The sequence below is a fragment of the Dysidea avara genome, chromosome 12 (genome assembly GCF_963678975.1).
Source record: "Dysidea avara chromosome 12, odDysAvar1.4, whole genome shotgun sequence".
Taxonomy (NCBI): domain Eukaryota; kingdom Metazoa; phylum Porifera; class Demospongiae; order Dictyoceratida; family Dysideidae; genus Dysidea; species Dysidea avara.
Window position 1 is genome coordinate 12,765,234 of NC_089283.1, and position 25,912 is coordinate 12,791,145.

At 37.7% G+C, this 25,912-nt stretch overlaps 3 protein-coding genes across 6 annotated transcripts; 1 reads left to right on the forward strand and 2 right to left on the reverse strand.

Annotated features, from left to right (window-relative positions):
* Positions 1-10: 10 nt before the first annotated feature.
* On the reverse strand, positions 11-5,407 carry LOC136240013 (uncharacterized). 2 transcript variants are annotated; one of them, XM_066030812.1, is made up of 3 exons: positions 4,482-4,788; positions 1,522-1,560; positions 11-298 (listed from the first exon to the last, which is right to left on the reverse strand). In XM_066030812.1, exons 1-3 carry the CDS (start codon positions 4,721-4,723, stop codon positions 82-84), a joined length of 498 nt encoding a protein of 165 aa, XP_065886884.1. In that variant the 5' UTR covers positions 4,724-4,788; the 3' UTR covers positions 11-81. The 2 variants fall into 2 exon arrangements, 1 of the variants encoding a protein (XP_065886884.1); XR_010693624.1 differs by lacking the exon at positions 1,522-1,560 and having other exon boundaries at positions 4,482-5,407.
* On the forward strand, positions 4,763-19,984 carry LOC136240009 (polyhomeotic-proximal chromatin protein-like). Of its 3 annotated transcripts, none has more exons than XM_066030805.1 (9): positions 4,763-4,879; positions 7,423-7,541; positions 9,497-9,584; positions 10,918-11,156; positions 11,715-11,747; positions 12,443-12,529; positions 14,930-14,980; positions 19,488-19,536; positions 19,597-19,984. In XM_066030805.1, exons 2-9 carry the CDS (start codon positions 7,428-7,430, stop codon positions 19,857-19,859), a joined length of 924 nt encoding a protein of 307 aa, XP_065886877.1. In that variant the 5' UTR covers positions 4,763-4,879; positions 7,423-7,427; the 3' UTR covers positions 19,860-19,984. The 3 variants fall into 3 exon arrangements, with proteins under 3 accessions (XP_065886877.1, XP_065886879.1, XP_065886878.1); XM_066030806.1 differs by having other exon boundaries at positions 4,769-4,879; positions 7,411-7,541; XM_066030807.1 differs by lacking the exon at positions 11,715-11,747.
* Positions 19,985-21,478: 1,494 nt separating this feature from the next.
* Positions 21,479-23,420, reverse strand: LOC136241280 (zinc finger and BTB domain-containing protein 49-like). Its single transcript, XM_066032471.1, has 2 exons — positions 23,097-23,420; positions 21,479-22,540 (listed from the first exon to the last, which is right to left on the reverse strand). The coding sequence occupies exons 1-2, from the start codon at positions 23,116-23,118 to the stop codon at positions 21,675-21,677; spliced, it is 888 nt and encodes a 295-aa protein (XP_065888543.1). The 5' UTR covers positions 23,119-23,420; the 3' UTR covers positions 21,479-21,674.
* Between the last annotated feature and the right edge of the window lie 2,492 nt (positions 23,421-25,912).

A 25,912-nucleotide genomic window follows, 5' to 3' on the forward strand; every position in this document is an offset into this window, starting at 1 on the left:
AGAAAGGTAATTATAATTACAAATTATTTTTATAAGTATTTATGAAATACGAAATATTTTACACAATGTATATACACACACTCAATATCTCCAATATTTATGGTAAAAATAAAGGTAAACAACAGGCAGTGATAACCATGTAACAAATACTAGCGTGTTTAAGACATTCTTCTCAGTCGTAGCATATGGGTAACGGTTCTCAATTCTTGCCACTCTAGTATTCAAGGCAGCTAGCCTGTCCTCAATGTCAGCAAGTCTATCAGCTTGGCCTTCTACTTGTCCCAAGTTTGTAGCTGCCCTAAGAAGCAATAAAATAGAGTGCAATTAGACATGTGTTTCAGACTTTATAAAATAGACTCAATCCACATAGTTACATACTCACACATACATACACCTTACAGAATACATACTGTATTGTATTTTGCAAGTTGATGCAGCTACCAGCTCCTCTCAACTCCTAAATTTACTATTTTGGGTTTGTAGTTAATTAGTGAGCACTTCCTGGCACATTAAGTTCTGAACTAATGCCCACCTGATGACCAGCGCAAGTATTGGGTAGGACATATTGATGACGAAGATCTGCCAGTGGCTCTGAGGTTTTAACATCAAACTACGCATTGACACCATTTATGAGGTACAAAAGTAACATATGACTGCTCTATTAGAGTAAATTCAGTCAGTGTAAATGTCGCTGACTGTTTCATAATAGCATAATCGGTACATATATCAAAAAGATTACTCTCGGAAATGGATAATAGAACCAGTTTAAGGCGAAAGTGTTTTAATTGCTGTGGTATTAGCTATTGCACAATACTGGATTCTGTGGTTAGCCATGAAAATGTTCATACACCATTGGGAAACAGACACTAAAACTTTTGTTACATAGAAACTTATCCAAGTTTTCAAATCAGCATGGGAAGCTACATTAAATTCTACACCTCTTTGCTGCTTGTAGGCGTAGTGATTGGCGAGTTACGAATGCTAACGTTGAGAACACCTAACAAAAAAGTTGTACAGGGGCTCATTTCACATTTTTTAATGCAAATAATCATAACAACACAAAACAAGCATTAGGATCACGTGGTTGCTAACTGGCTAAACATGGTGTTTGCTTGATCACCCATCAAGTCGATTGTCACCTTTATCTTCGATGCAATTAACAAAATACTCTACTACTAACTTTTGCTAATCAATTCTGAGTCGTTTTCAAGTATGTACTCACAAGTATCAGCCGTGAAAAGTGTTGTTCAGCAAAACCTTGAACTTCGAGGCTCTATAACTCACTCATACTTTACCCTATAACCACAGAACAAAAGAGTAATTCATTTTCCCAATGGCTTCAATACATTTTATGACCATCCACAGCATCCAGCTGTTACATCATATGTAACTGTATTTTTAAGGTCTTTAGAGAGGAATGGAGCCAATTAGGATACATGCCTACTTCAAAAACTGCATTGCCTCAATTTCACAGCTTTTGTTAACCCTAAATATTGTGCTACACCTTTTATCATGGCTCACATTTTGTGTGTTTGGAAGCCCCAATTTGAGGTTTGTTTTCTACAGAAATAACAAAGTAGTCATGACTGGATAAACAATAACTTGCTAGTATTTATTGTATGCTGTACATTGTTCATGTATTTAAGTTGACTGATTGTTCAATTTGAGTATCTTGATTTTGCAATATAATTCTGTAGTAATTACTCCAATTGCTAGGGTTCTGCGGTAATGCCAAAAAACCTTATTTGGTACATGTAAAAGATATTAGTCGGTACTACTAAATATAGGTACAGTGGAACCTGTCTAAAGCGATCACCTTTGGGTCAAAAATATTCGGTCTTTACAGAGAGGCGGCTGCCTAACTCAGTATCCTCCATAAAGCAGCCATGTAGGCCACAAGCCGAAGTTTGACCTTTATACAAAGGTTCTAGCACAAAGTTATACATGCATAAACTTAGCTACACTTCAGTACACCATTTACTGTACATAACAGGCATGAAAATCAACAAGAGCCAGAAACTAGCTATAAGTCAGAGCTACTGTGGAGACATCACCCACCGATCAGGATGGCTAGCTACATGTACAAAGCCTGTGAAGCATTTATACGGCAGAACTTAAGATAGTGAACTAATAACTACATAATATGTATGGTGGGCTTTAATTAGAGTAATGTGGTAAGGCATAAGGTTATTATACAGAAGACAAATTGTGAGAGTATATATCAACCCATTCTTTATACTATAGAAGTAAGAACTAACTAGCTTACACACTGTCATGATTGTCGCTGGCTGCTTTATGAAAGGCCTTTTGTATAGTGATGTGCAATATACCGAAAAATTATTGACATTGTAATATTTTTTCAATACAGATATTGTATCGAATCTCAATATTTTTATAACTGATATCAATATTTATCGTATAGTCAATATTTTGCTACAATTTTCAATATATTGAGTAATATTTTGGTAATTTACAACTTTTGGTGTGTGATTGTGCAATCATAGTTGAGCTCAGTTCTGTACAGTTTAGCCATTTTAAAAAGCATCTACCAGTTTCCAAGGCTTGTTATTACCTTTATCACAAATTCTATAAAGCATAGCTGCTAATTACAAACATTTGCCCCACACAATTAACCAAAAGAAAGAAAAATACCAAAAAAGTATTGAAATTTCAATATTTCACCAATTATCGTATCGATATCGTACCGAAACCAAAATCCTAATATCGCACATCACTACTTTTGTATAGCGAAGTGTTGTTTGGGGACTGCAAAAGCTGGCTGTTATATGTGTTTTAGAGATGACCATTTAATGCATCAGTCAGGACCATAATCGTGTGGCCGTTATATGCTAAGGTGACCAGCCAATTCAGGAGGCTGTTAAGGGAGGTTCCACTGTACCAACCAAATAAACATTGTACAAAAAAATATATGACCGGATCTGCGAAAACCCGACACAACTGCGCATTTTTCAAATTCTTGTTTATTAAATATTTATAATCTACTTAGCCAAGTGTACCGTCTGGCAAAGTTTCAGCCTCATATGCCAATAACTTTAGCCCTCAGAGTAGCAACAACAGAAATTGATTTGTACAGCAAGTATAGGGAAAATAAATTACAGGCACTTACTAAAGCGCCTGTAATTTATTGTTAGTCCAGGATTTTATTGTTAGTCCCTTCCTTCACTACGAAAGGAAGGGACTGTAATTTACTGTTAGTCCAGGATTTTATTGTTAGTCCCTTCCTTCACTACGAAAGAGGCGTTCAAAAAATTTACAGAATTTTTTCAATACGCAAATATTTCACCCATTGTATTCAATGCTTTATACTGTACTTGCACAATTGCGTCGGGTTTTCGCAGATCCGGTCACATATTGATCTCAAATAAATGGGAAATTTAAAAATTGCACTCAGCTACTGGTCTGGTTTCTTACAGGGTATCTATGTAATGTAGTTCACGCCTCATTTTTTAAACGTTTCACTACCTATTATTTGGATCAGCAAGAAACCCACAATTTTTGAATTCCATTTTCTTTATCTATTATCTACATAGCAAAAGGAATGATCTGCATTTTCACAATTCCAGAGCAAGTGGTAACAACAGAAAGGTTGAGTAAACTTTGAAGTTTCAAACATTTCTGTTTGATACTGTTGTTGTCAGGGGACTCTACGAGTGCACACACAGTATATATATTTGTAACCTAGTAGTGATTGTGTTTATACACTAGTATCAACAAATTCCCTTGTAAGGAAGTAATCAAAATAACGTTGCTAGGTAACCATCATCACCTACATTTGTAAGGCACTATAAAGCTTCTTTCAAAACTGCACACATGTACCTGGTTTCCTGAAATTGGTTTGGCAAAAACTGTGTGTCTGTGTGTATGCGTGTCTGTCCAACACCCATGTGAGTAAACAGGCTTTGAGCTACAGAAAATAAACCTTCATTCAATGGAATAAGGCTTAACTTAATTGAACAAATTGCACAGAACTCACGACAAGCACAAATAATAACTAGACTAACATTTGTGGAGCCTCATAAAGCAGGCACTTCCCGTCTCATTTGTATAGCGTACATACAGAAGGGGTAATAACTTCCACACTAGTACTGCCAGATGATATAGTTGACCAGGGTCAAGAATTTCAACTGGTGAAGTTTTGCCTTGATCACTTGATTTCACCTATAAAAGAACCTTGATTTTTGATCGTCAATCATAAAAACCTAGTAAAATTCTCATGTTACTAAGTTTGCTTTCAAAAGTTTTTGATCACCACTTTTGGGTACATATTTATCACTTGATTCACTGTGCAAAAGCCCCTTGATCACTTAATTGAATCTTGATCCTGGTTGTGTTTCAACAGACAGTAGAAGTAACTACCCCTGATACATTTAGACCCCTGAAACTGATTCACCTTACAAAGTCCTCATCCAAAGTGACTAGAGCATAATTTTACCCTACCCTGTGGCCACAATTAAACTAACCTTTCATTACTACTACTACTTTTTACACTTTCTCTATGAGAATCATCCTTGCCCCGTAAAGTAGTAGTAAAGGTAATATCATCTGGGACCACCATCTGTGATGTGAAAGACTGTGACTGGTGCTCCTCGAGACTGTCGCTTGGTCCAGTCAACTTTATCTCGTCCGGTACTGTCATCTGCTTCGCCACGTCAACATTAAATTTAATTTCGTCCCCAAAATTGCCGTTGTTTCCAGCAGCCATCTCTGAGTTTTAAGTAAATTCTAATTAACGCCCTGTATGGTTAGAATCCTCAAAAAAGCGATAATATCCTATTACTTGGAATCTTTTCTGACCCTGCCCATCGCCCTGCCCAGAAATCTGTTTTGTGAAAGCCGAAGCAGAGGTGGAGTAGTGGTGGTAAGGAATTTGTCTATCTTGTTAACAGCGTTGGGTTGGGTAATCTGTTTGAGTATGAATAGGCAGCTGATGATGAGTGCATTTCCGGATAACCTCTAGCTCGGGATGATCATTATAATGTTGGGTGTAGTCCTTAGTTTTAGATGAATGTTGATGTCTAGAAAGCCCAATTATAATCAGCAGCCAGCTTTTTAAATTTACAGAAGCAGATGCTGTGCAATAGTAGGGTCCGCAAACCGAAAAATCAACTTTTACAAATCGATCCCCTACCAATGTGGGATGTTCATCCTAGTATACCATTGCTAGATCCACCATGAAACCGGATGCCCGATTGTTGTCTTCACAGAAATATCGCTTTTTTGTATCTCACGAGCAGTGTTGCCAGATGATTTGCTCCAAATGTTCATGTGAAAAAATAAATTTGTTCATAAAAAGTTCATAAATCCATAGTCACTTTCCGAAAACTAGCCTACACATTATAAATAGGTGGATCTCTGGGTTAGTAGGGCACTGAAGAGCAAAAAAAAAAAAAAAAAAAGGTTACCTCCTAAAATTGCCAAAAGTTCATAAAAAGTTCACAGATTACTCCAGGTTCATAAAAAAGTTCGTAGATTATTTCAGGTTCACAAACAAGACAAAAAGTTCATAAATCTATGAACTTTATTCACAGCATGGCAACACTGCTCACGAGAGGCAAAAACTATTTGTAAAATTTCGTGCTCACACAAAGGACCAGATGAAACTTGCTACTTAGCCAGATCTTATCTGGGGTTGTTGTAGTTAAAAAGTACACACAGCAGTAAGTAGAGTCTAAATTATTTGCTACATTCACGGCACAGTGCTGCTTTCTTTAAAAATTACAAAATGAAACACTAACTTTCGAATTCAAGCTGCCCTACCAGCCAAGACAAGAATATCCTTCACAGTATTGTGATAAGATTGGGTGCATAGTCTGTCTAGTCTCATGTAACTAGGCCCTATTTCTCCGCACAGTGCTTATTGATTGGAAATTATAAGCGCCTGCTCCGAAAGACTACAATAGAAAAGTTCTGCAGGCAAACCACCTCTGGGTAAGTGAGCATTGATTGGCCCTAAACCACTTTCAGAAGAGGTGTGGATGACCACAGTTGGCTTCATCCTCAGCTCTAGGCAGTGTTTCAGCCTGTTCAAACTCTACAACCAAGGTAAATTAAACGTTATTAAATTTGCTTGCAATGAGCGTAATCATGTCTGAGATATTTCACGCGAATATACTGAGTCTCGCATCCAGATCGTGGCATAGTTAATACGGTACTACTACTTTCACCTTGCCTTATACCAGCTACATCTGCCATTTTCTCTGTGAGCTGTCTGGAGGCGAGACTGATTAGCTCACACTTCAAGCATGATTACGCTAATTACAAGCAAATTTTATAGCTCTCTTACCTTGGTTTTAGAGTTTGAACAAGCTGAAGCTTTGCCTATAGCTGAGGATGAAGCCAACTGTAGTCATCCACACCTCTTCTGGAAGTGGTTTAAGGCCAATCAACGCTCACCTACCCAGAAGTGGTTTGCCTGCAGAACTTTTCTATTGTAGAGTCCCCAGACCCTTTCAGAGCAGGCGCTTATAATTCCAATCGATAAGCGCTGTGTGGAGAAATAGGGTCTGGCTATGCGAGACTATAGTCTGTCTATGCTGTAAGTCTGAAAAGGATCTGAGACTTCTCACCATCTGGATGATGAGCATCAAAATTTTCTGCAGCATTTGGGAATTATATTGTGCCTTCTAGTCATTTCCAATGTTTCTGCAGCCACAATACCCATCAATTACGGACTGGAACGATGGCAAAAGATGTCCCTGGACAGTTGGTGCCAGTGGTTGTCAATTATTATTTTGTCGATACCCTCCACGTGTTGTTCAAAACTCTAGACCACCGGAGCAGCTAAATCATCCAAAACTGACTTCACTTCTCATCAGAAGTGCTGGAAAGGACCTCAGCGTCATTGAGAGAATCCTGTGAAATGAAGCATGAAAATTTTGACGCTCATCACCCAGATGGTGAGAAGTCTCAGATACTTTCCAGACTAATAGCATAGATAGACTAGGCACCCAACCTATCAGAATACTGTGAAGAATATTTGGCTTTTCTTGTCTTGGCAGGTAGGGCAGCTTGAATTTGAAAAATCATGCTTCGTTTTATGGTTTTTGAAAGAAAGCAGCCCTGTGCTGGGAATCAAACAAATCATTTGCTTATTGCTGTGTGTAGTTTTTAGCTACAACAACTCTAAATAAGATCTGGCTAAGTAGCAAGTTTCATCCGATCATCTGTGCATGTGGAGCACGAAATTAAAAAAATTAATTTTACATCTCGTGAGATACAAAATTCGATATTTCTGTGAAGAGAACAATCGTGCTTCCGGTTTCATGGTGGATCTAGCAATGGTATGCTACGATCAACATCCCACAATCGTAGAGGAATCGATTTGTAAAAGTTGGTTTTTCGGTTTGTGGACCCTAGCAATAGTACTAGTGATCTAGTATAATTTTGTAGTCTTTTGTGTAGGTGTCATGGATGGAGTCAACAATGAGGGGGTGACTATAATAGACAAAGACCTCACTTCTAATACAGTGTGTCATGTCGTCGATGGATTCTTACTAGAAGAAAGCAATGAACCATTTCCAGTAAGGCAATAATACGTAGGCACTGCATGCGTAGATTGAAAAAACTACTGTATGTATATACCTTTTCATGATAATGTATGTATATTACTATGCTGTAGGGGTGGGCAGTATTGATCAATATCATACCACAGTATTTTAATTGCGGTGTTACTAATACCCACCAAATATGTATAAGCTTCCATTTCATCAATAGCCTCATTGTAGGATAAGCAGTGCTTACTCTTCAAGTGGGAAAACAAATTGGAGTGGTTACCAACAAACTTTTTTTCTGACAGTGTGACAAATAGCATTCCCGTATTTGACTGTTCTCTTATTAGCACCCTTTTAGTAGTCCCGTGCTACACTCTTTGCTCCATGTTACACTCTGCTCCATTCTCGCTAACAAGTTCTGCCATAATATGTGATCTGCTGAGGGAAAACCCGACTTGTTTGCATTTTGCTTGAATTTCATTTTATGACTTTTTGTTGTGTAGAGGGAAAAACCAATGGACTGTTAACGTTTCAGCCATTTCTCGTAAGTGGTTTTGGAGTTATAGCGATAGACAACAAGAAGAGCAAAACAATTGATTTGTACAGTGCTATACGAAAAACAATTTACAGGCGCTTGTTTGATCGATCATAACTCTCGAGTGCAATGGGCTACAGAATTGGGACTTGTGTCATTCCATTCACCATGTACTGTGGGGCATTCATCAAGGGATAGATTTCGACTTAAATTACACCCATGCTATCAAGTAAGGAGGCTAGCTTTTCAAGTTTAAAAATGGCAACTATAAAGTTGTGTTTTACTGCAATGTAAACAAGCACACATAACTCACATTTGTTCCATGGTACAGAAACGAAACAAGGATATTCCTACTCTCCATGAAGAGGTGAATCCACTGCTATATTAGACTATTTCAATTCGAGTCTTCCTTCACTGTTTACTGAAGCGATTAAAATGTTGCGTAAAATTATTTATGTAGCACTCGTTTTTACCCAATGTATTTCAATGGCATTTATCTCTAAAGCAGAATTCTGCAAACAAGTTGGGTTTTCGCTCAGCGGGTCACATATTAGAAACTGGTAATTTCTAGTATTCTCGTATGTCAATTTCCAATATTCTTGATATATATATATATATTTTTATTATTATTATTATTAAAGCTAAGGTCTGTAGGACACCTGGTCCTACAACCTGCTCAAAGACATTAGATACAAAGACATTAGTTACATAAGGTGTGTTTGAAAAGTTGCAGGAAGGAGAAAAAATCCATGACTGGACCTAGGTAGCCTCGAACCTACAGCCAACCGATTTACACTCGAACGCTTATATAGGAGTCTACCAGACGGTCAGGATGTTTTCTCCTTCTTATTTTCATGTAATTATATCCATAGATATGTCGGTACATGGTATTAATAAATGAAAAAATGTTACATATTTAATTATTCAGTTTAGAAATATATTGCCACAACAACTAAATATTGGTATATTGCTCACCCTACTCTCTGCTGCATGTATTTTTTAAATTAGGGTGAACTTATGATTTAGCATAGTGGTCTGTTGCCTATAGTGTAGTGTTTGGAACTGTGGATCACAGTGACCTTAAATTTGGTCACAGTTTTAATACTCCTATTTGTTGTCATCCCCATTCTCATGAAGAACACATCTAAAATGTACACATTATCCTTCTTACAGGTCCCCAATGGAATATTAGTAATGGTTTAAGGTGTATGTGTGTATGTACATCCATGTGTGGGTGAGTGTGTGCGTTGTGTGTGTATATGCGCACACGCACATGAGTGTATGTTCAATCTCATGGCTTGCTTCTGTTCACAGAGTTAAGCAAACAAGTAGTCTCATTAGATGTGTGATTGATCACTTTATTTGACAATAGGTGGCATTGTTCATTTTTTCATTATATTTTCTATTAAAGCTTAATCTGTCACCTTTCATTGATCTCTTGTTTGTTTAGAACTCTCGACCGTCGTTTGTCCCAGAGGAATATGGCAGGAGTCCCAAGGCAGCAAGGGGAAGACCTAGAAAAACAATGCTTGTGGAAGGTATATAAGTAACATGTTTACTAGATACACACAATATGTATAGAGTATGGTATTAATGTCTTAGTTCCTAAGGTTACAGAAACCTTCCTGTATTATGTATAGTAGGATTTCACAGATCCATCCGCTCTGCAAAAACCCCACATGTCCTTGTACATTCCTTTTATATTGCATTTCCTAGATAGCCAAGGAATGGTCAACCATCCAAGAGCTTTAGAATTACAGAAAGATTGTGATAACACTATAATAGGAAAATAGACTACAGAGCGTATTTAACAATCGTAACTTATGAATGTGGTTAACTTAATCTGTTGTGTTTCCCATAAACAGGCTGTGCTTGGTAAGTTGTGTCCATATTGGATGTGAAAGCTGTTAATAGTGAACCTCATACAGTATTTAATGTGAGACAAACTACTGCTCGTATCTTGCATCTCCTTGGGAGAACTGAGCTCAAAAATTTACTTGTGGGTATTTCATCCATTGTATTTTATGCATTCTACTGTAAAATTTAGGCTTGCACAAACATGTGTGGATTCATGTTGTGGTTGCTTGAAAGGATTTGTATCTTGTCTCTGAAACCATCCATAGGGTTCAGGTTTTCTAACCCTAAGGGTTTTCTTATGTGCTAGCTATGTACATATATGTGTTTCTAAAAGTGAAACTCTCTTTATTTACCTTGTATGTTAGCAGAAAATGACAAGCACTTTCATTTGAATAGTGACCTTACTAAAGTGTTCTATACTGAACTGTGTATTATATACTTAATGAGCATAATCAATTTTGGCAAGCTAGGCACCTACGGGAGGTACTGTAAGTAACACAACATCAACTTTGTATCGAAGGTATCATGTTCTCAAGCTTGAAAATATCAATTCTCTTATGGAAATGCAGGTGGGTTTATTGATTTTAATTTTTCAGTTCGCACCATTCTGTGGGTAGAGATTGTGTTGCAGGATACAGGTTGTGCATTTAGAATAGCCACCTTGAAAACAGGGTCAAAGTTTGTTTATGTCAACCGAAATGTATGTTAAATACTCTATTTAAACAGTCATGTAATTTCTTATCAGGCTAACCATGCATGCATGCACGTGTGTGTGTGTATGTATGTGTAGACATGCAATGGGATACTGTAACTGGTAGTGAAAATGGGAAGAAGTTAAATGCATGTTAGAGTTGCACCTCTTAAGTATGGACATAAACAAACCAAGCCAACACTGTTTCTAAGATTTTGGTATGGTAATAATATATATAAATGAGAGGTACAATAATGAATTACAATTTTGTGTGCTAACTCAGTTATCCTGGCTTGTATCAAACCAGTAATGTTAATTATTAGGAGACATGGGAGAACAGCCAGTTATCCCTGATGGTATGGGACAATGTGAGAAATGTGGTATAATTGGAGACATCAGCAACTTCATGAAACCTTCAAAGAGGTTCTGCTCAACCACTTGTTGCAAGAGCTACAGTGCCGAGAAAAGGTATTATCCTTATGGCAAAGATGCTAAGGGTGTTGCCAGGTCTATCAAAGAAGGATTATTGAGTACAAGTAGAGCTGCATTGCTTGCAAAGCGAGTGAGTTCATCTGCTTAATTCTTTTAATGTATTTTACTGGTTAAGAATACCATAGCTCAATTGGCAGTGCTCAGTGATTTAATGGTTAAAGGTTTAGGTTGGGCCTTGGCAAACTTTTCCATTTTGTGTTATGGTGACTGTTCTATTAGGGTATACATGTATCTTGACTCCATATTTTACACTTGTTTGGTTTTTTAGTAACTCAAACTTTGTGTGTCGCCTGCCTTATCAGCCGGAAACTCCAGCACAAATGTTGTTCAATGTTGAGAAAAGACCAATGAGCTATATGTGTACGAGTGAAAATCATGTGTTGGTTGTGAAAATCGTGTGTTGGTTGTGAAAATTGTGTGTTGGTTGTGAAAATCGTGTGTTGGTTCTCTTGTCAATACTGGCTTGAAATGTTGTACATGCTACATGCATGTTACATGCAACTTCCATGCATGTTTAGTGTAGTGAGAGCACATGCATGTACGAAGCATGCAGTGACCATGTTCCAGTACCATGCATGTAGCATGCATAGTACATGCATGTTGTAGTAAACATGTGTGTTGCATGTAGAATCCCACAATGAAACCAGCGAGAAATAGTTTGGTAAGTCAGAGCCATTGTGTATGTATGACATGTCGTAGATGTCCAAATGCATCTCATGGCAGGTAGTAATTTACCCATTAGATGCAGCAGTAAACATAGTAACAGCATACATACTGTATGTTGCGAGGTCCAAATTTTTGCAAAGCAGCTAAAATAGCTTCTAGCATAAATTTCTGCGATTGTAAAACCTGCAAGACATAAACGATTTCTCCGTAATCTTTTTGAATACTGTGGCAAAGTTATGAAAACTGTTCACTCGAAAATACAAAAAATCCAATCTGCCAGCACAATTTTTTGCGAGTTAAACTTCATTTTGCAAACAGTTGGACCCCGCACACGTAACCCGCTGTATGGTACATGAATCATGTATGTATGTATGTTCACATGCATATTAAGGTGATTATGTAAGTTGCATGTAACATGTTGTGGTACATTGTGTAATATTTTTCGTGCTAGGATAATACACTGGTGTGGTGCGGCTGGTTTTCGTAGCTGCACAACGCACAACCATGTGTCTCGATAGAGAAGAGTAGTCATATAATGTAGGAGATTACTTCAGAATTATTAGATTTTCAGTACTGCTACACAACCTTGATAGTAGTCAGTAACTTGTGAAATTTATAGTAGCCACAGCAATTAATATGTATGTATATTACATAGTAGTTAAAGATTAATTTTATTCACTTTTATTACAGCAAAGGATTCGACAGAGGTGTCGTCGTCAATTAGGTTATGATGTGGAACTGCCTCCATTGCCGCCAGATGCTACTGAAGAAGTTCCTGTGAGTTCTCATAATTGTTATTGTTCTGTCTATGTAGTTTGTAAGTATGTGCAGGGCTTTATTTAGTGAGAGGGCTTGCCACCACTCCCATTTCCTCCCCCTTAAGTATTAGGCAAAGATATACATGATGTGCATGTGCGTGTGTGTGTGTGTGTGTGTGTGTGTGTGTGTGTGTGTGTGTGTGTGTGTGTGTGTGTGTGTGTGTGTGTGTGTGTGTGTGTGTGTGTGTGTGTGTGTGTGTGTGTGTGTGTATGGCAGCTAGAGCTGGGACGAAGCTTCGAATGCTTCGTGAGTTCAAAGGTTAAGTAAACTTCGAATTATAAAAGTATCCTTCGAAGCTTCGTAATGCACTCATAGTCTATGAAAGAATTACAAATAAACATCGTTATCTTTATTGCAGCTACTTATTCCTCTTGCGTGATCAATGTTCGTCTTTTCGCAGTCGATCTTTGTGTGCCACGCCCACTTTTAAACCATCGCAGTTCAATGCTTGCTACCATAGTTGCAGCCTTAAAACAGCTTACAAAGTGATAGATAATGCATGGAAAGCATACTTTTAGCCATTAGTTGGTGTTTACCTCTGCATGATTGCAGTATAGCAGGCATGCCCATTTGCAATCGATTGGTCGCATCATTCAGTACTGCTGCTATGCACTTTCCAAATGCTTACAAACTTACTAAATAGGTTTAGAAAGATAAAACTTAAGAAGTATGTGCATAAATACAAGAAAACTTGTAACTTGAAAGCTAACACCGAAGCTTCAAATGTTCAAACATTTTATTAGCGAATATTTGAAGGTAAATTTCAATATTCATCCCAGCCCCAGTGGCAGCATAGCACCAGCCTGGTTATCAAAAGGTTCCAGCTTCAATGTTGTTCTTGTTTCCAAGCAAAAAACTTGCTCACATTGTTCCAGTCTACCTAGCTGGAGACCTGGTGGCTTGAGGAAGCAGCCTACCCAACTGTAACATCAATGGGTACCTGGTGTTAACTGGGGAAGCAATACAAACTGTACATGGCTTGCATAGGTCCAGATGGGACTTTGGGTTCCCACACCTTCATTGTGAGACATGGCACAGCCTCCTGCAGGCCTGCCTCAAAAAGTGGAAAGGTTTTTTTTTCAAATGGACGATGTATTTATGCAGAGAATTGTCAAGGTACAAAGCAATGTGGGCCCTTTTTAAAAAGAGGCATGCATAGAGGATTTGCCTGTGTTGGCATATAGCACCTACAGGTGTCCCAGTGTTTGTTCACTAGTTAGGTGTGACCTGCTAGCATGATAGTCAAATGCTTTGCTTTGTAGTGTGAGTGTGTGTACGCTCGTGTGTGTGTGTGTGTGTGTGTGTGTGTGTGTGTGTGTGTGTGTGTGTGTGTGTGTGTGTGTGTGTGTGTGTGTGTGTGTGTGTGTGTGTGTGTGTGTGTGTGGTGTATTAGAGTATGTGTGCGTGCAAGAAAGTGTACGTGTGTGCATGCATACTTTGTGTGTGTGTGCATGCGTGCGTGCGTGCGTGCGTGCGTGTGTGTGTGTGATGCACATAGCGTGAGTCTGTTATGTTACAAAAAATGTGCGGTAGCCTTCATTTAGCAGTTTTACAGCAATCCAAAATATGGCTGGGACAAATAGTGAAATTTACCACCATACATTTGTTAATATAATGGTCGAACATTCGAAGCTTCAGTGTTAACTTTCAAGTTATAGGTTTTCTTGTATTTATGCACATCCTTCTTAAGTTTTATCTTTCTAATCCTATTTAATGAGTTTGTAAGCATTTGGAAAATGTATAGCAGTGATACTGAATGATGTGATCGATCAATTGCAAATGGATGTGTCTGCTATATATACTGCAATCATGCATAGGCAAACACCAACTAATGGCTAAAAGGACGTTTTTCGTGCATTATCTATCACTTTATAAGGTGTTTTAAGGCTACAACTATGGTAGCAAGCTAAACTGCGACTGTTTAAAAGTGGGCATAACACATGAAGGACAATCGCGAATAGACGAACATTGATCGTGCAAGATGAATAAGCAGCTGTAATAAAGATAACGATGTTTATTTGTAATTCTTTCGTAGGCTATGAGTGCATTACAAAGCTTTGAAGGATAGTTTTAAAATTCAAAGTTTACTTAACCTTCGAACCCACGAAAAATTCGAAGCTTCATCCCAGCCCTAATCCAAAAACGTATATTTACAAACAAACCTGTTCATATTGTGCCTTATTGCCACAACCCAGTGTTTGTTTGTGTCATGTCATTGTGATAGCTGAGTTCCATACTAGTGAGGCTGTGAAGTAATGTATTTGTTAGACTTATGTGACTATAGCAAGGTGGTCTTATTGTTCACTAAATTTTTGTTCATGCATAAAAGTTAGCTTTTACTTTGCGTGTTCTTTACAGAGGAAGAGAGGTCGCAAGAAAAAAGTGCAACTACCACCGGAGCCAAATCTAGTGAGTCAAACCATTGTGTGTTTGTGAGGGTACTAGTGGTAGTAGTGTACAATAAGTATCTCATCTACTGTGTGTAGCTGGAGAAAATTTAGTGTGGTTGTATGTGTTTTATTTTTTATACTCAAGCAGCCATTTTCAGATTGCTGTATATATAAGAATCCTATTTAAGCATCCACCAGTTTTAGTAAAATACTCTAATTGAACAGTCAGTCATCTCAAGGGTTGCTGTAAGTTACTCTATACATGTATACTAAGGCAGCCAGACTGTATGTGGCCTTTAAAAAGCCAGATACCGTATTTCCTCGTATAAAATCCCGGGATTTTATTTCCTTCCCAGCATTTTTGACCCAGGCTGTAAACAAATAGGGCCTTTATTTGAGACTGGGCATTTATTTTGGATTGGTCCGACTGACGCCTGGTGTTTTAATTGATGGTGGAACGGAATTAATGTAATGGTAAGCACAGAAAACAGTGATACAGTGTGTTGACTATGTAGGCAAGGCTTAAAATGATTGGAAAATAGTTGTATCATACATATCTACATGCATGCAGACTCGCCCTCATGTGATTATTCGTAGTATACCTTCATCCCTCAGAGGCTCTAAACTCAAGTATAAAGAAGCAGCAGCAACAAGGGAAACAATTAAAGCCATTAACAGTAGACTCAAGTAATAGCCCGGGCCTCTATATTTGAGACCAGGCATTTATTTTCCAAAGGTGCTGGAAACCCCCCGGCTTATAATCAAGACAGGCGTTTAATTGAGTGCGGCTTTTATATGAGGAAATACGATACTTTCATTGATCATTTCTTGGTCACCACCTTGATTTTGACGACACTTTTGCCCTGATGTTTTGAATGCCTCACCCGTTTTTCACAGTTTGATAGTTTTGGTATAGAAGTGTTTCCACTGGCTTAGGACTTTCTTTTCTAAAGAAATAATACTAGTACAGGTTTTTGCAATTGAATTTGGCGACTTTGCAATTGAATTCGTCGGTTTGCAACTGAATTCGTCCCATTTGGAGAATTTGTTGCTTTTCGAGAATTCATCGCTTTTGCAGTTAAATTCGTCCATAACAAGAATGGCAGCTGGAGAAAACATGAAAACATGGTGTAGCAGCTGCTACAAGAACTTGGCGATGGGTGTGGACTCGCGAGCAAGTTAATTAACTTGTCAGACAAGCTCCAATTACCTTCTAGTGTCTCAAGTGTAACTCTCCATGGCGTAAATAATTCATCTCTTAATGAACGGTTGGTTTCTTGGAGCCATTTTGTTTATGACGAATTGTAATGCAAACATGACGAATTCTATTGCAAAACCGACGAATTCAACTGCAAAACCGATGAATTCAATTGCAAAACTGACGAATTCAATTGCAAAACCAACGAATTCAATTGCAAACGGGACGAATTCAATCGCAAAGGCGACGAATTCAATTGCAAAAACCTGTAAGGTGACTGTACTATTAGAGTATGTTTATCACCAGCTTGATTATTGCTATATAATATATGTACACATGTTTGATAACTGGTTTTGTTCAGGTTTTTTTTAAACCACCTAGTAATATATAGTAAGATACTAGAAGCTGCCTCACTTTCTATTGCTTCATCCTCTGAAGTGGTTCAAAGCTGCTAAAACTTTTGACTAAAAAAATGGTGATTGTTAGTAGCCTTATGCCTACCTATGTAGTTACCTAGCCAGAAAAGAGATTTTACACATCAAAGTAAACTTTACGACCCATAAATGGATTGCTCTCTAGTAGGGCTGAGCGATACTGCCATTTTAGTATCACGATCGATACTAAAGCCACTATTCACGATACTGAATAGTTCACGATACTTACAAATAAGTCAATCATAGCTGGTGCTACATAGTGTATTCCTCAGTATTCCTGCAGGAAGTCTTTAAAAGTAGCATCAAACTAGCCACTATCATCCTTGTTTACAGTAACAGTTATTGTAACACATGCTTTGAGGTTATGTTATGGTGTTCACACCTCTCTGCAGGGGAAACCAGGTTATGACTTACAAGGATTCTTTAGCCTAGTACAGCATAACAAATGGATTTTTAATGACAATAATGTACAGGCATGGTATCACGATAGTCAATAACAAAATATCGTGATATCGATACTTTCAAAATATCGCGGTATATCGCTAAAACGGTAGTATCACTCAGCCCTACTCTCTAGGTGTGGCAACAAATTTCTTTTGTATTCTCTAAACTCGATTATACCCTTGTTTTGGTTGCGATGTATAATGACCATTATCCTGAAAGGCATTCTTATGATTGAATTGCCTTGGAACCTCCTAATCTTCTGTGCAGCCAAATTAGGTAATGTGGCAGGCATCTATTGAAAGAGATCAAAGTACTTGGAGGGAGTTAAGTGTTAGTGTTGGATGGGTGGCTTGTTTGTTCTAATCTACCAGGTGATAGTACATATTTACAGCCCAGGGGAGAAGCACAACAAAATATAACATGGATATTTGATCATAACTCTATGAATTTTTATTGGATTCGCATCAAAAGTGTGCCTTTTGGACCCTGTAAGTGTGCAGTTTTAGCATGATTGTATATCGTGTCTGCGTTTTATGATGGTTTTTGTGAAGTGCATAAAAAGCAGGAAACTTTGTCTATGGAATGGCTGGAGCAATTTTATTCAAATTTGGTAAGGGGAACTGTCTTACTGTACCTGGTAGGCTGATCCACTGTAATCGACTGCACAAAAGAAGACAAGAGATGAGTGAGCATAGCTCGGTGGGAAAATCCCTAGATTGGCATGTTATAACTATTTTGTTGAATGCCAAATTAGGAATTTCCCCACTGAGCTATACTGTAATACCATCCTTTTGTTTCACTACTTTTTATCGCTTGGATCCTTACTTCATTTTTAAATTGTGACTGGATTTTGGAAAAACGATCCAAATCGCACATTAGAAGTGTCGAGATAAACGATTTTAAAGAATTGAAGCCAGCATAACTCTCCAAGGATCTCCACACCACCCAGAAAAGACGTCTGTTAAAACCAGCCTTGAGTAGTTTGAGTAGTACTGAGGGTCAAAACTAGTAGTACAATAGTGTAGCTATCCACTGGTGGTGTTGGTTTGATTTTGCCTGATGTGCAATTTGGATCGGTTTTATAAAATCTGGTCACAATTAATAATTTATAATATACTAGTTTGTTCGATTTTTGTTATAGCATGTTATAGCATACAGCTATACGTAACTATTCTATTAGGGTGACTGCTGCATTATGAATACAGCTAGACTAATAATAAGGGTGTGTGGTCATAATGATTGAGTGAATAGATTAAGAGGTGTGGTCTTTGTGCTCAATTGTTATTAATCAACCAAGATTGTTAATGGACGTGGTCTTGAACCTATCATAAAGTTACACTGAGCTATTATGTGCTTTAAATAAGTGGCACCTAATATGCTGCTCAAGAAAGGTGTTGATAGGGGAAAATTAATGCCTTGATATGGTTTCATTGCATAAAGAAGACCAGCCTGATTGAAGATAAAAGGAAAGTCAAGGCGTAGAAGGCACACACTTGTCGGAACCCCAAAAGGCACATCCCACTGGCGAGTTTGTTATTGTGTCGTAAAATGGTGGCCGTACACTGCTTCGTTTGGCCTCCAGCCTTGCGCTGTGGTCAGGCAGGCAGGCTGGCAGTCAAAAATATTCCAAGTTTTGGTGATTTTTAAATTCTATATCCAGCTGCCTGTAAGTGTTTTCTTGCTTTTAATGCTGTATTTGATGTTAGATGGACTCAGGTGACTTCGTCACATAAGATGTCATTTTTAAAGACGGCATTTAAGGTGGCACGCACCACTTTTGGGGGGATCCCTACTTAAACTGTCAGATGGACTTAGGTACCTGACTTTCATCACATAAGATGTCATTTTTAAAAGCGGTATTTAGGCAGCATGCACCACTTTTGGTCTACTTAAACTGTCAGATGGACTCAGGTGACTTTCGTCACATAAGATGTCATTTTTAAAGGCAGCATTTTAGGTGGCACGCGTCACTTTTGGGGGATTCCTACTTAAACAGTACTACCATACTGTTTGATACCTTCTGGGGCAGATTTTATACAAGAGTATAATTATGTTCTTTATTCTGGCGTACAGTCTTTTACAAATATTTGTTCTTATGGGTGCAGACTGGCATTCCTACACCACATTCAGTGTAGGCATGTACCTGTTTTTACTATATAAGGAATAAAACAAGTTTTGTTTGAAAGGTTTCTCAATGTGTTGGTGGATTTGCTCTTATTCAAATGTAAACAATAGATGACTTTATTCCTTATTGGGTTAGAGGAATTCACACAGAACTAGAGCCATACAGATGTTTAAGTTATTTGAGCACCAGGAGTTTCAAGCACCTGGTGACAAATTTGGAGAGGTTTTGGGTTCACATAAGTCAAAAAGGTGTTATTGTTTAACACTGTCTGTATGCCTAATTGTTTATTGACAATGAAACACCCACATAATCTTTTACTTTATAGAATGTGCCAAATCCACAAGCAAAAGACCCGCCAATTCTACCTCCAGCAGGTACGTATGTGTCTCATATCTCTGTTGTGTGATTAATGATAGAGATATACCAATATTTAGCAATGCCTCTATACACTCATCCAAGTGGTTTATCAATATACTCATGGAGCCTTGATGATGTTAGTGCATTCTTAAGAGATATTGGGTGTGAAGCATATGTAGATCTGTTTGTTTACCATGAGATTGATGGAAGAGCACTTACATTGTTAAAGGACTATCACTTGCTCAATAGACTTGAGATGAAAGTTGGGCCAGCTTTGAGAATCATATCGTATGTCGAGTCTATAAGATCTTTTGAGATTGGTTCACAGCATTTAAACTAAAAAGTCATTTATTTGTATGTGCTTATCAATGTCATTACATTTTCTTGTTTGTATCCAGATTGTCGTATAATTGTATCAATTTTTTATTTTGTGTTTCAAACAACAGGATTGAATTACCCAATTCAGATTTTGGCTAATGCCAATCTTTGCAACAATATATGTATGGATGTTATTGGCACAGGTAATAGGCCCAATGGGACACCAGCCGTTCTATTTTGTTAGATCATATACTATAAGAACGTATACCGTATAAGAATGAGACTAGTGTTATTAGATTGTTAAAAATGATGAGATTTAAACTTTTACAAAGCTTGTGAAAGTCCGCCAAATTTAATTCCTTGCCAAATTTTTTTTATGATGGTTAATCTCTATGTTGTACACAGCTAAATAAGCTCTACAATTTAAGGAATAGCAACTTGGGAGCCAATAAATAAGTTAAGAAGTTTTTGCTGATTAGAAGCCAAGTACTGAACAAACAGTGAGGTCAGAGAACATATTATGGGATATATTCGTTGATGGTATATTTATTGTCTTGGCTTTACCTTCAGTAATGGAACAAATTTATCAGTAATGGAACAAATTTAACATTGTTATACCAAACTCAGTTTTGGTTAGGAAAATCAAGACACACTGGTAATGTGTAATGGTTTGGGCAAAAGAAGCCAGCACACCACACCAGTGCGTTATTAACAGGAACTGCAAAAAATTATTATCACACATATGTAGCTCATGTGACATGGCCTGAGTGGGACATGTGTTACAAATGGATGGTCAACATACTCTAATAGAACAGCCGCTGAAAATTAAGTGTATGTGCATATATATTAGTTGTGCGTGTTTACACAACTACTTTGGCCTATCAACACTGAATTTGGTGGACACACTTAATGCCCCCCTACTTGGTCATGTGAGGAATGGCCCATTAGGTAGGTAGTGGTACCCTTGGTTTCTGTCTATAGAAATGTGAGCATAGCTGATCTGTAGAGTAAACGATTATATAGTGTGACGCATATGTTAAATGGGAATCAACAATAGTCCATTCATGTCAGCCGCAACTTAACTTGCCTGTAGCTAAATGTCTACCCCGAAGTAACCAACCAACCATATCAATGTTATGAATACTGTCAAGTCTTAGCCAGTATTCTGAACGCTAATTATATATAGCAACCAAATTAGTAATCCCTCCTTTACCATTAGACAAATGAAATTCGTCTGTGTGGGGGGAAGACCTGTGAATAACATTAGATGAAATGGTACAGTATCTGTCCTGCTGTGCTATAAACATCCAGAGATACCTACAGTATGTACCAACCTTACATTGTTAAAAAAATTGAACCACCTAAGTTTGTCTGTTCCAGTACCACCAATTCATCATGGTCCTTTTTGTGGTTTATGAAACTGTTATCTTGAACTGTTGCCTCGCCAATGGTGAGTTCTATTCATCTATGTATATGATGCAGTGGACCTGTATGATCAGGTACTGACCTGCGTGATAAGGTCACCTGCAAACCATTTAATTTCAGGATCCATACAAATACACATTATATGAAGCTCTTATCGGAAGTCATTGTAATTGTAGCCATACAGATTGCACTATGCTTACATAATTGCAAATATAATTGCATAATTGCAAAATGTGTAAATTGTTACAAATTATTACATCACTATATAGGGAAAAATGTACAGTTTGTGCTTAACAAAATTAGAAAATAAAACTTGATATTATTATGCAGGTTTCTTGCTAGTTTTGTGGTCGTTGAAGGTGAGTGATTGTAAGTACTAAACTAGTTCACGTCAGCAACTTGTCTTAAGATTTTATGAGGCAATCAGTAGAGGTGGTGGCTGACTTTGGTAGCTTATGGCAGGAGACAATTCTTCTGAGGGAGACACTAAAATGTACACAGGGGACATAGGGTGACCATTATCAAGAGAGCCACATTTATTAGCTGCCAATAGTAGAGTAGACATACTGACATTAGGAGCACTTGATGCTGTCGGGAGTTCACAGTTCAGTGAATATATTGGATTCTGAATTGTAGAAATATCAGCCTCCTTATCAATGGGTTGACTATATATATTCTTTAGTGAGGCTGTAGAAGAAGCCGACTCTTTGGCTATTGCTGCAATAACAGGTTGATCTGTGGTAGAAGACTTAATGTTGTTTGCTGCAATCTTCCGTTGAACCTTGAGAGCTTCCTCCTGCTTACACAATTGGAGATATTCACTATCAGGGTGTGATCCACAGTGGTCAGCATATCTGGTCAAGTCTTCATACACCTCACCACAAATAGGACAGCTGTGTACTTTATCTCTTCTGTGGGTATAAACGTGAGCCTGTTTGTAATCACATCTTGCAAATCTTCTTCTGCAAATGTGACAAGTATACGGTTTTTCTCCGGTGTGTACCAACATGTGTCTAGTCAGATGAGTTGATCGGTAAAACTTCTCACCACACAACTTGCATTTGAACTTCCTCTCACGTACCCTAACTTCTCCATCCTCATCAGGTGGCATTATCTCTAATTCAGATAGCAATATACATGGTTTAGCTATCAGCTTACGGCGTTGTTTGCCATTTAATTGAAGGGTTTTCTTAGGTGGTGGGCTAGCACTGAAATCAAAGATGTGTTCAGGATTTGAAAAGTTTATACCCTCAAGCGAATGAGCATAGGTGTCTCCGCCTGTAAAACACAATGAAAAAACAAGTGTTATGCCAGCACAATACAGTATGCATTAAGAACCCTACATGTAAAGATACAAACCAACACACAATAATATTTATACTTGGCATGTAGGAACATTGTATGTGATTGCAGGGCTGCTTTAATATGCGAGTGGATTTGAGAAAATCATTTTTAATATACATGTATGAGTATGTCATGTGTATTTCATCATCCCACTGTATAGCAAATCATTTGCATTACATATAGCACAACTATTTACTTCCTGAATATACACAGACAGCTTGAAGACTGTAATAGGATAACCTAGAAAACATGACCCCTGTGTAAATGTGAACCTGAATTGAGACTAAAAAATGTTATCAGCATCTATTTTCATGCAACATGTATCAGTGGAAATTTTATAGCTGAGTTGATTGTCCAGTTCATATAGTTTCATGTGTGTCTAGTTAACCATATGGTAACAGCTCTACTTTAAAACATCTTCCATTGAACAAAGTAATTCAGTACACTACAATAGATAATCTCTACAAAACACTTGTCTGTATAAGCTTACTATTGTCATCAGGCAACTCCATAGGAAGCACAGGTTGTTGACTAACAATAATTTTTGCGAAGAATAAGTTTTGTTAATTTATAGCAACCCAGTACACAAATGTGCAGGAGAGATAAAGCTGTCCTTTTAAATGGACTTTAGCAATGCGGGGGTGTAATTTAGTGTGACACCACAAATATTATCCAATTATCATATGGTATGGTAGTACTGTATATTAAAGATCATGGACGTTTGGGCTTTATTCCCCAAAAATATCACCCAAAAACCAGCCTCTTCATGACAGTATTGGTTGGCTAATAAATGTCTCCAAATCCTCCCTACAAGTTTTTATGTAATTTAGAATTTTCTGTTGACTCACTAATGCCTTCATAACTTGACTATGGTTAAGGATGAGGGCTTGATTTCTTCAGTGTTTGATGTTGCTTTGCCCCGACACATGCCTTTCCACTCCATGGACCAGTATGTCAATATTGTATGCCATTTTAGTGTCATGGTCGTTTTCATCTTATCAAGGTGAAAGGGGAACAAATTTGTTCCTGGTTTTCCTGAAAATCACCTGTCCATCTAACTTTTTTTGGAATTTTATATGCTTCACAATATTTATACATTCTATACTTGTACTAGATACTTCTGCAAGTCACAATAATTATGTAGTCTTACATGGACACTCATGTTGCACAATTAGCAAGCTAGTCTAGTATGTCACCTAGCTACTAAAGTTCAAAAACTTTGTGAAAACAATGTTCCAGTGAAAATCACTAAAAGGGATCACTGCAGCGGACTGACATACAGACTTTATGCACCATGTAGTGCAGACGAAGACTTGTTAGAACTTATTAGTATATCTACCACCAAACCTTTGATTATTACCCCCAATTGCTAGAGGTTAAAGGATGAGAATGAGTAGCCTATGGCCCTATACTAAGCCATCCAGTAGGGGCATACAATTTTTAATTGATTAAGACATCATATCATGTAAGGCACCATTACAGAGAAAGAGTGGTGGTCTGGCTATGCGAGAGTAGCCACTGACTTGCAGAGGTGTCTAGTACAAGTATATTTATATATATATATATATAAATATTGCGACGTATATATAATTCCAAGAAAAGTTGGGTCCTTGGTCCTCAGGTCCACCGTTAATTTATACCTATCCCAGATTTCCACCTTGCAATTATTTTGTCACTTCTACTTGGAAGGGAGGAAAGCACACATGTAAGAAAGTTATGCAGAAATTAACATTTAATTATTGGCAATCAGTAAACAAGCTGATTGCAAATCAAGTTAGACACATGGATTTTGAAAAACAGAATAACATCAACATTTTTTGCTGTCTTTGACTTTGTGTAGAGATCCCTACTATTTACGTATATATGCTTACACTGTTACAAAACTAGCTACATGACACAGCTTTTGATTTGAGGTGTCAAGTATGTATCCATTTGGTTGAGTCCTTTACTTGATAGTGATAACTATTTTTGTATATAGTTATGCTTCTCTATACCCTATCAGCAAGAATATACAATGGGGGAGGGAGAGTGTTGAACTGCACTGATAAATGGGCCCGTAAAGTGCTCCACATACCTTTGCTTTCTGACTGCTGTTGTAGATTGTCCACAATTAATATGTTACTAGTTTAGCAAGTGGTCTGCAATGGCTGAACTAAACGTGTCACTTTTGCAAGCAGATACTTGAGGCAAGGAATGGCAATCATAATACAGTTAATGAAGATGTCATATTCAAAGTTGATGTTTATGATGAATAGAGTATGGAACAGGAACTGGATTCTGTGATGTCTGAACAATGTGAAAGAAGAATGACTGCTATCGCTGTCATTCTTCTTTCGCATTGTCTCTGTCTTTCTCTTTGTACTGGATTTCTCTATACAACGTGCCATACTTTTCTTGAGCACGTTGTTCCTTTCACTAGTCCATGTGTAGATGTGCATATATACCCAATCAACAAAGATCACCAGCCATTTGAACAATGCCATAGGACTTTATGAACTCATTTTTCACTGCATATAGTGCAGTTCATCCCCCTGTAGTAGCATAAAATAATATACAACATAGAATCAAAGAAGGTTAGCTGTTGTATACTGTTTAATCATAAGTACTGTGTAGTAGGAATCAGAGGGGTTTGGCTTTTCTGGCCAAAAATATCACCCTAAAACCAGCCTCACTTGGAACTGGAACCAGAATTAATCCCCCTGACAAGCTTAACCTTTAATACTGAGAAGGGGAAAATATCATCATACTATTACTGAGAAGAATATCACAGTTTCCATTAAGAGCTGCAAATAGTTTACCTGCTACTAGTCACTGTATAAACAACACAGTGAGCATCACTACTCTTAAAATCATTTCAGTGAGTGTCCATGACTAGTTAGTGACCTTGTACACAAGATACAAAGCCTATTTGATGGCTGAAGTGATGAGCACACATCTTTTTTATCTCATTAGTGAATTATGTACTTTAGCTAATCTAGTACATAATTTAACAAAACTATACATACTCTATTCACATTCACCATGAGAACTTTCCTTGTTACATTGGCCACCTGTCACAAAACACTCTTCTGAGTAGAAATAGAAAGCTATGAAACAATGGAGGTTGCCTATGCCTGCAGTTATACCAGTAGAATTCTATTTGTGACCCGCTGAGCAAAACCTGGCCGTTTTCACACATTCCTCGAATTTCATTTTATTGCATTCTATAGTAACAAAGGAGTGGACAGCCAAAGTTTCAGCCTTTTGTGAGAATAGTCTTGGAGTTATAGCGCTAGACAGTTGGAACAGCAATAAACTTGATTTGTA

Coding starts and splice junctions, on each gene's coding strand:
- LOC136240013 (XM_066030812.1), bottom strand. CDS start 4,723: ATGGCTGCTGGAAACAACGGCAATTTTGGGGACGAAATTAAATTTAAT. Junction 1,561..4,481: donor AGTAGTAGTAGTAATGAAAG/GTTAGTTTAATT, acceptor TTATTTCTGTAG/AAAACAAACCTCAAATTGGG. Junction 299..1,521: donor GGCTTCCAAACACACAAAAT/GTGAGCCATGAT, acceptor ATTGCTTCTTAG/GGCAGCTACAAACTTGGGAC.
- LOC136241280 (XM_066032471.1), bottom strand. CDS start 23,118: ATGGAGTTGCCTGATGACAATA. Junction 22,541..23,096: donor GGAGTTGCCTGATGACAATA/GTAAGCTTATAC, acceptor TGTGTTTTACAG/GCGGAGACACCTATGCTCAT.
- LOC136240009 (XM_066030805.1), top strand. CDS start 7,428: ATGGATGGAGTCAACAATGAGGGGGTGACTATAATAGACAAAGACCTC. Junction 11,157..11,714: donor CTGCATTGCTTGCAAAGCGA/GTGAGTTCATCT, acceptor TGTTGCATGTAG/AATCCCACAATGAAACCAGC. Junction 14,981..19,487: donor TACCACCGGAGCCAAATCTA/GTGAGTCAAACC, acceptor TTTACTTTATAG/AATGTGCCAAATCCACAAGC.